This window comes from Oryx dammah, unplaced genomic scaffold (genome assembly GCF_014754425.2).
Source record: "Oryx dammah isolate SB20612 unplaced genomic scaffold, SCBI_Odam_1.1 HiC_scaffold_26, whole genome shotgun sequence".
Lineage (NCBI taxonomy): Eukaryota > Metazoa > Chordata > Mammalia > Artiodactyla > Bovidae > Oryx > Oryx dammah.
In genome coordinates, this window is record NW_024070210.1 from 44956782 (window position 1) to 44974991 (window position 18210).

Genomic DNA, 18210 nt, shown 5'->3' on the forward strand with positions numbered 1-18210 from the left:
ATACCAATTTCATAGCATCACTGATTTTATGAGGTAATAATATGTGTTGAACAACACAGTGCCTGGCATACAGTAAGCAGTATTATATAATACACAGCCTTACTGTTCCTTAATAAGCCAAATATCTTGATAGAAATTTTCAATAGTTCTAGAACCTTGTGGTTTTGAATCCCAGGCACACATTGAACAAACTGGAAAACTAAAAACAAAGTATAAGACAAAACAAACAAACAAACAAAAAAACAGAAACAAAACTTGGACACATCTAAGACTAGATATTATATTTGCATAAAAGCTCCCTATGTAATTCTAATGTGCAGCAAGGACTGAAAACCACTGCTCTAGTTGAAAACTTGTGGCTAAGTAAAGGGAGAAAATGAGGATATTAGGCAAGGTAGGATATAGGGAAAGCAGAGGTAACATTAGAAAAGCAAGGGACCTGCTTTACGCTGGAATTATGTTCTCAGTTGTAGCTGTGAATTTGCATGTATCAATGTATAACATGTAACTGGGTAGAACTGGTTCTCAGACTGGAGTCTGAGGACATTTTGGGGATCTGACAAGTCTCTCTCCAAATTTAACACATGATTTACTTTCAATGAAAATCTAAAAAAAAAAAAAAAAGCACAAACCTAGTCTGGAACATTGTAGACAATGATAATCAAGGATTGCTTTCTTATTTCAATGTTATATTCCTTTGTACAATTATGACTTACATTGACAGTTTTGCTGGTGTTTAAACAGTATGACTTGAATAGCTCTTGGCTGGTAAGAAGAGAGGTGGACTTAATATAGTCCACAGAACAGTGACCTGGGGTACCAACAAAAGTTGACAGTGAGTCAAATGGGACAAGCAAATATCAAGCCATAGTATCGTAGGCATGTTCAACTCAAAAGGACTTGGCCCATGATAGGCACATTTTGACCAATAGCTTTGTAATACATCACAATGACAAAGTTTAGTGTTTCTGTAATTTTATCCACATTTATTATTTTTAAAAAATATTTTAATTTTATTGTAGTTGATTTACAATGTTGTGTTAGTTTTAAGCGTACAGCAAAGTGATTCAGTTATACATATACATATATTCATTCTTTAGATTCTTTTCTCATTAGATTATCACAGAATATTGGGTAGAGTTCCCTGTGCTATACAGTAGGCTCTTGTTGGTTATCTATCTTATATACAGTGGTGTGCATGTGTTCATCCCCAGCTCCTGATTTATCCCTTTCCCCTATGCTTCCCCTCTAGTAACCATAAGTTGTTTTTATTATCTGTTAAGTCTGCTTCTGTTTTGTAAATACATTCATTTGTATCTTTTTAAAATTGGATTCCACATATGAGTGATATCATATATTTGTCTTTCTCCTGTTTGACTTCCTTCCCTTGGTATGATAATCTCTATGTTGCTGAAAACGGCATCACTTCATTTTTTATGACTAAGTAGTATTCCATTGTATATATGTACCACATCTTCTTTATCCATTCCTCTGTTGATGGACATTTAGGTTGCTTCCATGTCTTGGCTACCATAAAAAGTGCTGCAATGAACATCAGGGTACATGTATCCTTTCAGATTATGGTTTTCTCCAGATATATGCCCAGGAGTGGGATTGCTAGATCATACAGTAGCTCTGTCTTAATTTTTTAAGGAACCTCCATACTGTTCTCCACAGTGGTTATACTAATTTACTTTCCCACCTGCAGTGTAGGAGAGTTCCCTTTTCTCCATACTCTCTCCAGCATTTATTTTTGTAGACTTTTTGATGATGGCCTGAATTTAGCTTTTTCAAAATTATTTTGGTTTTACAGTTGTATGAGGTCTAAGAAATATGAAAATAAATATGGAGTTCATTTTTCTAAAATGAAATTAAAAAATTATGTCAGCTGGTCCAAAAAAATTTCTTTAAATAGTTGTGGGGAGTCCTGGAGGAAAAACTAAATGGATTAAAATCTCAGTTCCATTATATAAGGAAGAGGCTTTCAACTTTTTATGAACTCTAGAATATCTTTTTCTCTCTCAGATATTATCTTGAAGTTGGCAAAAAGTCATATTTGGCACACCTATCAGAATGGCTACTGTCAAAAAGACAACAAATAAAACAAGTGTTGGCAAGGATGTGGAGAAAAGGGGACCCTCATGCACTGCTGGTAGGAAAGTAAATTGGTACAGCCACTACGGAAAACAGTATGGAAATTCCTCAAAAGATTAAAAATATCATCCACCAATTCAACTCCTGGGTATTTATTGAAAGAAAACAAAAACACCAACTGGAAAAGATACATGCACCCCTATGTTCACTGCAGCATTACTTACAATAGCCAAAACATGGAAGCGACCCAAATGCCCAGCAAAACATGAATGGATAAACAAGATATGACTTATTTATACAATGCAATACTACTCACCCACAAGAAAGAATGAAATTCTGTCATTGCAACAACATGGACAGACCTAGAAGGGTATTACGCTAAGTGAAATAAATGAGACAGAGAAAGACAAATACTGTATAATTTCACTCATATATGGAATCTAAAAAACAAATGAATGAATAAACAAACACACAAAAACAGAATCATAGATAAGGAGAACAAACAGGTGGTTACCAAAGTGGAAGCGGATGGGAGAAGAAAAGAAAGAGGTCATCGGTATAAAATGAACAGTGTAAGGAAGACAGCTGGTAACTATGTAATATCTTTGAAAGGGTGACATATCATAACTAGACTTATTATGGTGATTATTTTGAAAGGTATAGAAATACCAAATCACTGTGCAACAGGAACTGACATAATGTTGGATGTCAACTGTATTTCAAAAACAGAAAAACTAACTCACTCACAGAAAAAGAGATCATTGTGGTTATCAGAGGCAAGGGGTAGGTGAAGGGGAAGATGGATGAAAGCAGTCAAAAGGTACAAACTTCCAGTTAGAAGACAAATAAATACTAAGGATATAAGGTACAACATGATAAAACCAAGCCAAACTCAATTATTAAAGTGATTTTTCCTCATGTGCATCTAAATGTCCACCTCAATGTAAAATTTATACAGATTTTAATACTGTAGGCCTTCTATTTTTAGAATTAATCTTATTAATAATTGCATAAAAGTCAATATATCACATTTTATTTACATTATAATTTTTCTGAGTCAGGAGTATAGTTTACCTCTTACAGTTTACCTCAATTATTTTCACAAATTCTCTCAGGTGAAAGACTAAAGAAATATTTAAAAAAAAACTAGAAAAGGTTATGTAATCTTCCAAAAATACATAGAAAATTTTTAGACTTGATATATCTTAGTTCCATTTCAATATTTAGGTCCCTAGCCAATATGTTACTGATCAAATATAGGCCTTACTACCAATTTTCTTATTTTTTTTGTTTCAGCAACTCTTTTTCATTTGTTTTTAACAATTGAAATAGAGTTGGCCCAAATGAGGTCTCTGAGTCATCTTACAGATTTAGAAATTGGTTAAATGCATTGTTTTAAGCCATAAAGTTGCAGAAATTTCTTACAGCAGAAACAAGACCCTAAAACAAGTATTATCTTAGGAGTTTGCAGAAAATTTATATTCTCAGGTCCTACTCCCAGAGATTCTGACTCAGGAGTCTGCATGTTTAATAAGAAAGCTTTATGCCTCTGATGCAGGTGATCTCTGAATCATACTTTGAGAAACAGCACTTTAGATCATACATGAAAATAAATACCTCACAGGTAAAAAGAATCACATCTAAGTTTTAATGGGGAAAATATTCAATATGTACTTATTTAGTGAAATGAGACATTTCTTAGCTTGAAAAGAGAAAAATATACACAAAGGAAAATATTGGCAGATTAAAATGTATAAAATCAAAGTATTTCTTAAAGAAAAAGTAGAAGGGAACATATTTCTATACTATATGGTTGACAAAGTGTTTCTACATATATTAAATTATTCCATATGCTGTTTTAATTAAACTTGCTATTTTCAAATTTGAAAAGAAGAATTCACATAAGTAAACACAGACCGGAATGTTTAATCTCTCTAGAGAGGATATTTAATCAAAGAAATACCAATTAAAATCACAGTGAAAAGCCATGTTTTATCTACTATAATAGTAAAGTATTTTTAAAAATTACTATGGAAAAAGGTTTGAGTGATGTTATGTCAACATGATGGAATATCCTACAGCCGTTAAAATAATTATATTGTTTATAAAAAGGCATAAAAAATCTACTAAGTTAAACAGCAATACACACAATTTTATATTTACTTTTTTCAATAATGTATAAACTTAAAGATTATCTGAAACAATAAAATATAAAACATTAAAATAAACTCTCCAAAGTTTGCTAAAATAAGCTTTCTAAAACTCCTGGAGATTTTTAAACACTGCATTTCATTTCTAAAATTAAAACAAAATTACAAAGAAAAAACATGATTTCATAAAAGAAAAGGCACTTAATAACAAAAAATTAACAGTCACGATCACAGAAAAGGAGTCTCTCTTGAGAATGGCTGCCATCTTTGCCATGGACAAATGAAAAAAAACTTACATTAGACTAGCACAGGTCTGAGGACCAAACTTCAGGAACCACCACCACTATCCTGAAAATGATTTGACTTCAGGCCCTGTGTGAGTAATAACAAAGAACCCAACTGTCATTCTCCAGAGGTCCCTCCCCTCTCCCTCTCCACTGCTCCCACTTCAGTCAGCCTGAGAAGCTTATCTATCATTTGAAGGAGAAATGATGGGAAAGTAGAGACCACAACGTTCCACAAAAGTAGAAAACTGCCAATCTGTTAAAAAAGGTGGGGGGGGGGGCCGCGGAAAGGCGCAATGGATCAGAAGTCAATGAAAATGATAGCTTGCCAAAAATAAAATGAGATGATGTAATAGCACCAAGAAAGAATACCCACTGATTCCTTCAGTGATTCAACCAGTTGAAGCAAGCAGACAATATCACCCTTGTAACCATTTGTTTGTTCAAGTGGATTCATTCATTGACCTCTGCACAAGTGTGGAGAGATCAATTATTTTGAATAGAAGTTATAGTTTAGTTGAAAATGGCTATTATAAAGATATTACCTTGCTATATTAGGTCGGTAAGATGAGAAACAATAGTGTTTCTATTTTTTTCTTTAGTTTCATATCTCTCTATTTCCCCTTCAAATGTGTAACTCTGCCAAGGCAGTATCCTTTGATAATGATCAAGCAGTGGGATTTAATGCTAATATAATGCTTTTAAAGTAATGTTTTATTGAATAACTCTATGGTCATTACCATCAACTTGAATCAGCCAAGTATAGGATACTTCTAGAACCAGATTCTATGGTTTTGGGAGCCCAGAAAGATAAAGTCTGATAAGTGAAGAGGAACTAAAAAGCCTCTTGGTGAAAGTGAAAGAGGAGAGTGAAAAAGTTGGCTTAAAGCTTAACATTCAGAAAACGATGATCATGGCATCTGGTACCCTCACTTCATGGGAAATAGATGGGGAAACAGTGGAAACAGTGTCAGATGTTATTTTTGGCGGCAATCACTGCAGATGGTGATTGCCGCCATAAAATTAAAAGACGCTTACTCCTTGGAAGAAAAGTTATGACCAACCTAGATAGCATATTGAAAAGCAGAGACATTACTTTGCCAACAAAGGTCCATCTAGTCAAGGCTACGATTTCTCCAGTGGTCATATATGGATGTGAGAGTTGGACTGTGAAGAAAGCTGAGTGCCTTAGAATTGATGCTTTTGAACTGTGGTGTTGGAGAAGACTCTTGAGAGTTCCTTGGACTGCAAGGAGATCCAACCAGTCCATTCTAAAGGAGATCAGCCCTGGGTGTACTTTGGAAAGAATGATGCTAAAGCTGAAACTCCAGTACTTTGGCCACCTCATGTGAAGAGTTGACTCATTAGCAAAGACTCTGATGCTGGGAGGGATTGGGGGCAGGAGGAAAAGGGGACGACAGAGGATGAGATGGCTGGATGGCATCACCGACTCGATGGACATGAGTCTGAGTGAACTCCGGGAGTTGGTGATGGACAGGGAGGCCTGGCGTGCTGTGATTCACGGGGTCGCAAAGAGTTGGACACAACTGAGGGACTGAACTGAACTGAGAACCAGGTTAAACTAGTTTTAGTTCAGTGGACAGATTCACAAACTATCATCAATTGAGCATAGCTATTATTTATTGTTAGATTATTCTAAAATCATATGTTTAGAAGATAAACTTGTCAACTGGCTTTAAATCCATATTTAACTTACCTAAATTTTTTGATAGCTAAATAACAGATCTGACACCAACCTTTACTTGTAATAGATCTTGAAATTGATAGATCTCTCAATAAAACAGAAAACAAATGAAAACAAAATTTCAGTAACTTGCAAAAAGTATGAAAAATGCTATACTAGAAGCCAGAAGATCTGGATTCCAATTTCAGCTTTCTCATGAACTAGTTCCAAGACTTCAGGAAAGGTCAATTAAACTCTGTGATCCTCAACAAACTTACTTGTAAAATGAAGGAATGCGAAACACGATGCCCATTCCAATTTAAATAATATTTGATTCTACCTGTGCTGATTTTTGAAATTATAAAATACTACCATCCCATTTACTGTCAGTACCACTTTGGCCACAAGCACAGACTGATCCTGGTACATACAGCCTACCACAAACTAAAAATAATCATGGGGGTGCTGGTCAGAGTACAAAACTTGTTTCCAACTATGGCTGTTTTTGCTTTCTGTGACTTAAAAATCTTAGAATGATCTATGCCTCCTCCCTTTCTCCTGTCTCCAACAAGTCCTCAATGGTAAAGTCTGACTGCTTCTACTAATAACCTCCCATATCTCATCTCTCAGCATTCTCAGTTTGGTTAGAGCATTGGATTCATAAAGGGGACCAATGAGAGATGAGGTGAAGAGGGATGCTATCTCACTTTTTTAAACCTCTTTAGTCATTACTGCCCTTTATGCATCCAATGTTCTGGCCTATCTGATCTGTTTCTCTCACAGGGCCACCTCGAGATATCTTACCCCTTCTTTATTCCATTGAATAACTAGAATTCCTTGTTTCCAGCACTCCCCTCCTTACAAGCCTCATAGCCCCATCTCAATCTTTTTATCTTTCTCTCCAACTATGCCAGTATTCTTAAAGTCACACGATGGAAAAACTTTGTGGTAAGGAGGTGATTCATCCTTTGTTTATTATTTTAGGAGAGCAGTCCAACTCTCTAACACTCACTGCTTTTCCATTCTTGATACCTCAGTAATTTTTCAATGAGTCCCCCAGATCAGAGTTAGCGACTCAAAAATCACTTCAACCAACTTTTTAAAAACTTCATTTTAAAGGTTCAAATCTCACCATTCACATTCTTTGGAAGATTTAAAATTTTTTCTTCATAAAGAATTTTCTAGGGCTTCCCTGGTGGTTCAGTGGTTAAGAATCTGCCTTGCAATGCAGGGGACTGGTTTGATCCCTGATCCAGGAAGATCCCACATGCTGCAGGGCAACTAAGCCCGTATGCCACAACTACTGAGCCTGTGCTCTAAAGCCCGGGAGGTGCAACTATTGAGTCTGTGCACCTAGAGCCCATGCTCCCCAACAAGAGAAGCCACCGTAATGAGAAGCCTGTGCACCACAACTAGAGAGTAGCCCCCACTTGCCACTGCTAGCAAAAGCCCACATGCAGCAAAGACGCAGTGCACCCAAAAAATTACAAATAATTTAAATATTAAAAATTTCTCTATTAGTTCAAAATTAGATTTGTTACTCTTGTGCATGAGTTTTTAAAATGACATTTTCTAACGACCTACACATTTACGAAGTTAAAAATTTAACTTTACCATGTGATCAAAATTCTAAAGATTAAGAGAATAGGGTATAAAATAACGTGATGAGCTCTAGTTTAGCTTAAATACACAATTCTTAATTAGGTCTTATCCAAGCTCATCTGGTCCTATTATACCTTCCCATGATGCTTTATTGTTTTTAGGAGATGAGTCCACTGCATCTTATGCTTTTCCTTCCTAAAGTTTAGCACACCCACACACACAAATAAATCACTATTTACCTCTCTTCTCTAACCCACTAAGGTCCATGAGAAGAAGGATCATCTCTCTTACAGTTGCCCAGCATAGTACCTGGCATGAACAAGCTCACAAACACTTGCTAAAATAATGAATGGTTAATATTCCATCACATTTTGTTTTCTCCCTATTTCAACTTACTTCCGGTTAAAGTGATAAAGGCTTGCTGTTTCCCTGTCCAGATAATTATCTTGAATTTGATATTTTGCACTGAAATAGTTTTTTGTGAGTTTTTAAAATGCCCTTATCTATATGATTTTCTTAAATGGGACAAGGAAATATCTGTTTTTAAAATTTTTTTAATTGCATTAGGTAGTCACCAAATCTCTAGGCCAGGGCAAAAAATTTAATTTAAACAAATAAAAAGGAGAGAGAGCACTTTCTGAATTCTAATTTCCATATCTGTTTTTGGAATTTCTAGGTCTCAACAATCTTTTAAGGAATAACAGAATTCTTCATACCAACCTATTGACTGCTTATGTGATGAGTTGAGAGCAACTTAAGCTCTAGAAAGAAAACTAAATTTTAAGCAATTTAAAGATTGGCTAGAAGGTAAGAGTGGAAAACGAAGTCTCTATGTGTCAAAAAAATTCAAGTGAAACCCACCTCGTCTCCCGAAGGCAATGGCAGAATCAGCTGCTGTTCTGCCTTCAAGCAGAGGACAGTCTTGTGAAGTACGTTCAAGTAAAGCTAATTCAGGGTGACGCTTGATAAATAACAGAAGTATATTTCAGTGCTATGGGAATGGTTAGGTGGGAACTCAATCTTAGATATCAGAGAAAGCTCCCAGAAGTCTTGATATTTAAAATGAAACAATTAGAACCTGTCAGTGTCATTGACAAAATTTACTAGCGTCCATTTGTTTTGCCTCCTTAAGTTCAGGTTACCAGGATTGTGCTTTTCGCCATACACCACAGACACACGGACACAAACAGAGCTTTACAGATTTTATTCATTTCTTTCTTACTTGCACTGATCTTATTTTCTAATTTCTCTGTTCTCTGTGTAAATCATTAAGCCTAATTCACTGCTGTTTCAGGGCCTGAAAATACTAAAGTAGAAAATATTGTCCTTTCGACTGTCTTTTGTGGGAATATTTCTGATCATATGGGTGTTATCACTCCATACCACATGCAGAAAGAAGGAGGGGACGAAAAGCTGAGAAAACACTGCCACAAAAGGAAGCAAAGTCCTGTCTCTCAAAACCACAAGTTCTAGATTTAGCTCTATACTCAAAAGATGACCCTGTGCTAAAAAAGCAACCATCTACCATTCTAGTGCTGTTTTGTTTTGTTCCAGCTTTACTAAACTCAGATAACTGGCACATAGCTTTCCAAAATTATCCTCAAGCTTAACCTAATTTAGTCTTTCTTACATTTTTACCTCATGGGAATATGGTTATAACATAGGCTGGTCCCCAAAATACACTCTGTCCTTTCAGTCTCCTTCCCTCTACCACATGCATGACTCCCTCTTCTAAGCACCCTCAACATTTGTATTTGCCACTGACTGTTGGTATGTGTGAATCTTAAAACTCCAGCAAAAATAAAAAGTGGAGGTAGAATTGTTTTTAATTAAGAGTTGAAAATTTGAGCACATACACTAAGATCAGTTCTGCTCAGTTCTCTAGAACAAAGATGGAACTAGGTACCATCCACTGCAGTGGGTCTGTCGTCTCTAGCACAGAGCAATTTCTGGAAGAGCACTCAGGTGAAAGAAAGTCTAAGGCCAAAGGAGGTGTCTTTGAGATTTCCTGTAATCTCAACCTACAACTCAGAGATGATATGTAGGTCCTCAGATCTAGATATTACACATTCTAGGCCTGGTCCTTTTGACTAGGTTCTCTATCAGAAGCTCATCCAGAATAGAGGAGTCAGAACAGGAATGTGGGGTCCTCCCCAGGACAAATCCATCTGCAAGAGTACTAAAATGTACGGCGTACATGTTAGAACATTTCCCCTCTCCTCATAAGTGACAAAACAGCACTGCACACTCACTGCTTAATACTTTGCTTCCATTCATATCCTGAAGTTCCTATCCAATCTGTTTTAAACCTCAGTTCTCTAAAATTAATGCTTTTATTCTCTGACTAAAACCAAATTATGCCTAATAAGATTTCTTAAGAGAATTTATGAACCTTTGGCTATTTTCCACAAAATTATCTATGTATATACATAGATGCATTTTTTTTCTAGCAAGACGGTTGATATTTTTCATCAGATTCTCAAAAGGGTCAGTACCCAAAATATAAAACAATGATATAGATCAACCTTTTTATTCTTTTTCTATGTGGGTATTTTCAGAAAAAAATGATTTAAGGTAAACAACCACACCAATGCAATGCAGTCAGGTAAAACCAGGAAATGTATTTCTAAAAAGGTTCTCCTACCCTTTTTGTTAGATGTAAAATAGTTTCTGGATCCAATGCAGAAGCCACTTAGGCAGTACCACTGAATGCACTGACAGTGAAAAAAATGGAGTAAACCTGTAAGAGATTGTGTTTTCTTTACATTTGCTGGTCCTCTAATTTTCAATAAGCTAAACTTTAGCCGAATTGAAAGACTAAATATGTTTATGTAAGAATCACAAAATCTTAGCACTTGATGAAAATATGAAAACCAGGACGGGAACCAGATTGAACCTCTCTCCCAAAATAACATAAAATTATCACTACCCAAAGCAATGAAAATAATGTGATCAGTTGAAAAAGAACCTGAAATTTTGTGTACTTATTAAAATGACAAAAGACCATTTTCTGAACATTTTGGCTTGAAATTTTTGAGTTTTTAAACTTTAGCCCCTATATCACCAGATTTTTATTCTGTAAGTTCTTATATTTCAAAACAGTTACATTCATCATGTACGTGATAAAATTTAATTTCTGGTTTTCAGACAGCTGACTTGTCCCTTGTCGTTAATGAGTGGTAAATACAAGGTCATCCTTATCACAACCTAGTTGAGGAATTTAAAAGAAAAGTCAGTAAACAAATCCCTGGTGAATTTACCAGCTCTAGTCAGTCAGCCCAGCACTGGTGGGAACTTTTATGCATACACACACACACACACACACACACACACACACACCGAAAATAACATTGTATCAAATAAATTTTTTTCTGCCTCCTCTTCTTCATTTATTTTCCCATTTACTCATTGTTTCCTTGCCATTATTGACTATTATCTTTCTTTACAGGTTTAGTCACATACTTCCCTATCAGCCTTGCCCTATCTTCTTCTTCTTTTTTGTTTGTTTTTTTGGCCATGCCAAGCAAGGCATGTGGGATCTTAGCTCCTCAATCAGGGATTGAACTCACTAGGCCTTAAGTGGAGGCACTGGAAGCTCGGAGTCTTAAACACTGGACTACCAGGGAAGTCCAGCTCTGCCCTTTCTTCTGCCCAAATCCCCAAGTTTCCAAGACTTTCTGGGTCATAAAGTATCTTAGAAGATTGAGATTCTGCATAAAAGTATATCTGCATATGTGAAACTTAGAAGAAAAAATTATATTTATAGTATACTTAAAATTCTCAGAATTTAAAAATATAGAATAATTTTTAAAGAAAAGAGAATGACTAATACTTAGCAATAAAATGTTAGATAAATAACAGGGATTGCAAATAACTGGCAGAGTTTTCTTTTCATACTCTGGATAACAAGAAGCTTACAGCAAAATGCGAGGCCCAGCTATATATGACTCTTTGGACCCAATTCTTTTTTCTACTGTATCTTGACTACCTCCTGTAATTTATAATTTTAATGTCCCTGTGCTTATCATAAACCTTATAATTCAAATCCGTTGATGTTCAGAAGCCTTTGAATGAGTAAAACTGAGACCAGCGAAGAAAACTACAAGGCAATTTCCAGTTTATCAAGTAATAGCTTATAACTCAGCCTCATCACAAAGGATTATATAATCAGATTCAAGCAATACTCCAAACAACTATGTTTTTAAAACTTGGGTCTCCGATTTTAGATACAGTGGCATCTGAAGATTTTTTTTAAAAGATTATACTCTTGCAAAAGCAATACAGTTTACATAATAGCACTGCTGCTATACGAAAATGTCTGATCAAAAGTTGTTAAGACAAAACTTACTTGCCTAGCTGACTATAATATTCAAATATTTTCTGGGTTCAGAACAGGAGTAAGTGAATGGAATTTCTGCAAGGAAGAGTCAAAGAAACACTGCATATAGTGTTATAATACTTAGAGCATACATGTAGGAATCAAACACTTGGGGATAATACTTGCTGTAGGAATTATTTTTTAAAAAAAGATTTCACAAAAGACCGGAAGAAAGAGAAATACTTGGATTGTTACCCCTTCTTAACCTGAAATTCTAAATAAGAGAAATTTTTTTGAAGAATTATAAACAAAATACTATTTACATATTCTATATTATTGCCTGGTGATTTAAAAATTAACAATATTTTATTTGAAATTAAATCTGTTACAGCAAACACCGCAACTGATAATACGAGAACTTCTATTGCTATCCTATCAAGTGGCTAAGACAAAAAAGAAATCACTACTTTTGAGAACTGAAGTATTTTTCTATTTACAAGTACAAACAAATAAAGCCAGAAAGATTTGACACAGAATAAGACAATTAAAATTCTATAGTCAAATAACAGATAAATTCAAAGAGTTGAAGTATACTAGCAATGTCACTAGCCTTGACCAGATTTTTAAAAATCAATTACCCCTGAGGTTCTGTTACTGAACAGGAACTCTCACATGTATAAGACATATAAGAACCATCTTTAGGTGATGAGCCCAGAAATAAAATCTGGGATTCTGCCAAGACTATTCCTCCTGCAACACAATGGCAAGGCTTTTGTGTGACACAGAAGCAGATCTAAATTTCTTGCCAACACCATGTTCCTTTTTTTTTTTTTTTTGCAGCATATGAATGAAATCATCCTTCTCTTGGAAAGTCTGTTAATTCTTAAGAAATAAACCAAGCAGATGGGGAACCAATACGAGCAACACTTTGGTTTTTGTGGTTGTATAGTTAAAAAATAAAATGAGTAATTGATGAGAGTGATAGCTCAAAAAAGGGAAATAACCAGACTGACTTCCATGGGATTAGAGCTATATTTGATGAGTTTGGGCCCATTTAACATCCCTCTGCCTCCCATCCCTGTCTACTCGCCTTCCAGCTTTTCTTCTGCAAATGAGCGCTTTATATCATGAAGGCTAGCAAGTACAAAGTATATAACAGCTTTTTTATTTTGCCATAATTTTTATAACTCCTATCAAGTTCAAGTTTTGGCTACATGTAAAAAACTGAAAAAAACTATGAAATGCCAGATTTTTTTTAAGTTTAGCAACATGTAGGTTCACATAAAATACCTTTATAAATGTACATGTACCCTTAAAAATGGTCAGTAATGCGCACAAAAGCATGAAATATACTTTGAGTTCTTTTCGAGGAAAAAAAAGCCTCTCTTTGCTTATCAAATAATGCTAACCCTTCCTAATGACAAGCACTTCTTGAAGAGAATAATGTCAAAACCAATCATATTTCAAAATATATAATTTGTAGAGATAAAAGGTAAAGCTCGCATATTAGCTTGGAATTTGCATTACACTAACTTTACTCAGACATAAATTACCCAGTGGATTAAAAGGAGACACTCACACAACCAGGTGAAATAGATGAAAGAAAACTGCTTATAAACAGGCAATATGTTAATTAGTATTCTGTTCTGCTTTAATTAATTTAGAAGAATCATTAGCTAAATCAACTATGTAAAATATAATTTCACAGTATCTGAAACTACGTGAAGATTTCTGTTTATCTAAGATATTTTAAAACTTGCCTGTAATTAGTTGGATAAACTGGTTTTTCCAGATCTCATAAACTGTAACCCATATTTTGTTTAATTATTACAAATATTGAATTGGTGAGGTTTAATTTAATAAGACTTTACTATATCTGCAGTATTAATTAAGTCAAATAAGGAATTATTACATTTAATTAAGGCTTACTTTAATTTTAAAATAGTATCTTATACATTTCTAGTTTGTCTGCAAAATCCTTTATATTTTCAATTTTCTATATGGACATTTATTTAGTAGAACACGCCACTGTCTTTGCAGTTGGATTATATTACTATACTTTATCTGAACTGAGAAGAACTAGCCAACAGATCAAACAATTAAGAGCTTATACAATTTGAGGTTGCATCTTCAGAAATCCTTTACAGAAAGATAGAACATCAAAACTATGTCAAAATTCTCACTAAGCTAAATTCTGATAATCTCTTCAAATTCAGAAACAATGAATTTCAGTTAAAAATATGTAACTTCTATAAAATACATTCTCCTTAACAGCTTCTATTTTAAAAACAAAAACAAAAACCTCCCGCACCCAAGTACAGTTAATACTTCTGTTTAAACCTCATTCTCTCCCCAATTTCCTCGTTTTTGTCATATTTTCCCCCATTAAAGTAAGCACATTGTATTTTGGTTTCTTTTCTCCCTCCTCATTGTTCACATGAGCATTTTAATAATCTTTTAAGCCATGCTGTTCAAAGAAAACAGGCTATTTGAAGGTAAAGAAAATTCTCTAAGTTCAATGTTTTTCAACATGAGATCATTTTCCTAGACCTGTTTATTAAAAATCCATGCAAAGCAAACACTGCAACTGTAAACAGCTACTGAAAATTGGAAGTTTAAAAATAAAGCCGTTGAAAACACTTCATTACACACCTTCTCTGTGAAGCCCTTTGTTTCCACTGAAAACCATACTGGAATTCTTGTACAAAAGAAGTTGCCTTCTGGCTGTCAATAGCTATAGTCAGTAACTGAGGGATCCAGATGTCTGCAGTGGTTAAAACAAATGTTCAGCCGTGGGTGCTGATTTCGCTTCGCTCTCTGTAAGGTTTTTCACAAAGGCAGCAGAGTAAGAGCGCACATAGCAACAGCACTCACAGCTGATTGGATGGAGGGTGTGCTCTGCCGCCCCTGCTCGTTGGGTCCACTACAGCTTCCCTTCTACTTGGCAGCGCTATCTTGTTGTCTTTGCTCCTCTTACCAACTCAGCTGTGTTTAGGCAACGTGAAAGGAAAGATTGGTGTGACGATAATGACAAAGTATTCTAGCATGAGCCCCTAAAATGTGCGTCTCTGGGTGCTTTTAAAATGGAGAGAAATTCACAGGGCAAACATTCACTTCAGTCGGTGTTTCACATAAAACAGAGGACAAAGGGGGTGGTGGAGGGAATCAATTTATTACTTCGCATTTCAAGTAAATCAGGTTCTACCATGTGAAACCCTCTGTAAACAAAGCATACAAAAATTTAGGACAATCAGGATAAAGCATCAACCTCTGTCTACCCAGAACTATGAATTACTTTACAACAAACTTAACAAATTCCAAGAAAAGCAAGATTAGTTAGTTAAAACAAGACAAGGCCTAAAAATAATCCTCCCTCAAATTTATGCAGTGCCTTTTAAGAGGGCAAGAAAAACTGAGGTTAACAGATTGCTTAGAAAAAAATTGCTCAAAAAATAAAGAAAGAAAGAAAGAAAAAAAATAAAAAAGAAAAAATTGCTCACTAAACTCTGACAATAAAAGATTTAACTAGGTATCTGCATTAAAATATCTCTTCTTATACAAACAATGACAAAAAAAACATAAAACAATGACACTGAGTCTGAATTAAATTTATTTTTCAGAAATTTTTTTCCCTCTAGGAAAAATGTTTTGGGGAGTCAATGCAGGTACTTAGGAGATAAACAGTTATGAAGAATCAGAAAAATTTCTCACTTAGGAAATATTTCCCATGAACTTCACACAAACTAAGATAGTGTTTTTCAAACTTTTAAAGCAATGGAATCCTTTAAATTTGCATTCTTTCAATAAAATGCATTATTGTTGTTGCATTAGGATTTCTATACAGGAGAGAGCAGGCAGAGGCAACAGCAGAAGCATACTATTTATTATTCAGATCTTTGTTTATGTGGAGTGTCTTGCGGATAGGGCAGAGAGGCTGATGGAAATGTTGGCACTATTAAAGTACCCCATGAGCACCATGAGGCTATTTTTAAATAAGAGGCTACAAACAACAGTGCAGTTTCATATCAGTCCCAGAATCTACAAAATTCCTACCCTTGAAAAAGCTTTCAGGATCCCTGGAGTTCTACAGAATACAAGTAAAAGATATAACCTGTAAGAGTTAAACCTTATTACCTTAGTAGCATAAGGAAAGAACCCGATCGTTGTTGGCTTAACAATTAGCCAGAAGGAGAGCTGCTAAGCCTTTTGAGAAATAAGGAGAGAGATGTGTTTGGGAACACAATAACCTCTGAGATAAGTGACTCAGAGAAAGAATGGCAGAATAGAGAGAACAAGGCTGTTGGAGTCAGGCTGACCAACTTGGGTTCAAAATATGAATCTGCCATTTACAAACAGTAAGACCTTATACAAATTAGTAAACTACTCTGAGCTTCAGTTTTCTTGTCTATAAAATGGAATTAATTCACAGGACTATTGTGAAGGCTAAAAGGTGCTCTTTTTGCTAGTCAGATTGCTTTTTTTGGTTACTAAGGACTCTTAAGGTTCTTCAAAACTTAAGAGCCTTTGCAAATTCTATTCCTCATTTGCTTGGAGTGGTCTCCCACAATCCCTTCCACTGATAAGTCTCCCTTAAATTTCTCTTCCCCAGGGCAGCTTTCTCTGAGCCTAGTCTCAGTCTCTCTATACTTTTTCCTTAGTACTTAGCTCACAAAATGTTAAATAATTATTTGCAAAATGACTGGTTGGACATTCTCCTCCACCATACTGTAAGTGCTTTGAAGGGAGATACTACAACTGTCTACATTATTGCTTACCTAGCACCATGACTGATTTATATTCCATATACTACTTTATTTGATTTCATAACCATGGAAAGTTAAATAGAACAAGTTCAAATAAGAATATCATTCCAAACATTTATTTATTCAAGTCATACAACTAGAACGAAAGAAAACACATTTTAAAAAATTTTTGGATAAACAATTGCATAATTCACAATTAACTTCTTATATCTTTGAAAAAAAGAATATATGATCTCTAAACTGTTTGAGAATACTTCCTTTCAGTTAAAATTCTTAAAATTTTTAATTAAAGGCTAATAATAGCCAGTTTCTATAATCTAAAACTATTAACATATTCAAAGAGAACTTATTAAAAATACTAAATTTAATCAGAAGCATGTAATTACAAGTGAATAAAATGAACTGGAAGAGACATGCCACCTTAAAAGTAAAATGCAACCAAGAGATTTATTTAGCAAAATGCTTCCTCTGCAACCAGTTTTCTAAATGATAAATCAATTTCAAAACAGCACTTTATATAATTCTGAAGAATGGTTGCTTTTCCCCCTGGTTCATTGTGGTACACAATGCTATAAATAATCTCAACAGTGAACAAATTAAAAATCTGAATAATATATCAATAAAATGCTATACTAAGTACTAGTCTCAGATTCTCAACCCTCACCGAGGGAAAAAAACCCTTTTTGCCCAGCATGGTCATAATTGTGTTCTCCAAATGGGCCAATTCAAGAAATGTAAATTATATATATTATACTAACGTAAGGGAATAAGTAGGAAGCAGATCTCCCATGAGTTTTTTTAAGCTACATATTCCAAATACAGAATGGAAAAATTTGAAATATTAACTGTTTCACATAATCTGAGTCCTCTGTTAGCAGAAACAATTGAACTATCTACTTTTAAGATGCTGTGCTTAGTCACTCAGTCATGTCCTACTCTTTGTGACCCCAAGGACTGTAGTCCACCAGTCTCCTCTGTCTATGGGATTTTTCAGGCAAGAATACTGGAGTGGGTTGCCACTTGTTCCTCCAGGGGATATTCCTGACCCAGGAATTGAACCTGGGTCTCCTGTGTCTCCTGTATTGCAGGCAGATTCTTTACCCACTGAGCCATTGAGGAAGCTTTTTAAGATACCTTATCTTTTAAAGTATCTAAGCCTTTTAAGATATCTCTCTTTAAGAGATAACCATGCTAGCTTGGATAGTTTTTAAACAAAAAAGATTCACTGCTAGAAGAAAAAAAGAACCCTTCAAAGGTAATTATTACATAGCTACTATATATATTGCAAGAGTCAGACACAACTTGGTGACTAAAC

The 18210-nt window shown here is 34.9% G+C and overlaps 1 protein-coding gene across 6 annotated transcripts in view; it reads right to left on the minus strand.

The window, feature by feature from the left end:
- The window catches only part of FAM214A (family with sequence similarity 214 member A), an 84453-nt gene that overhangs the window by 44144 nt on the left and 22099 nt on the right, over positions 1–18210 (minus strand). For 2 of the 6 annotated variants that reach the window (XM_040226548.1, XM_040226547.1), the window contains exon 1: positions 14785–15509. The exons of 2 other annotated variants lie outside the window; for them this stretch is intronic. In XM_040226548.1, the coding sequence (XP_040082482.1) occupies positions 14785–14821 (37 nt within the window). In that variant the 5' untranslated portion in view covers positions 14822–15509. Of the gene's footprint in view, positions 1–14784; positions 15543–18210 lie in introns of those variants that run through there. 2 more of the 6 variants (XR_005718696.1, XR_005718695.1) reach the window with 2 other exon arrangements.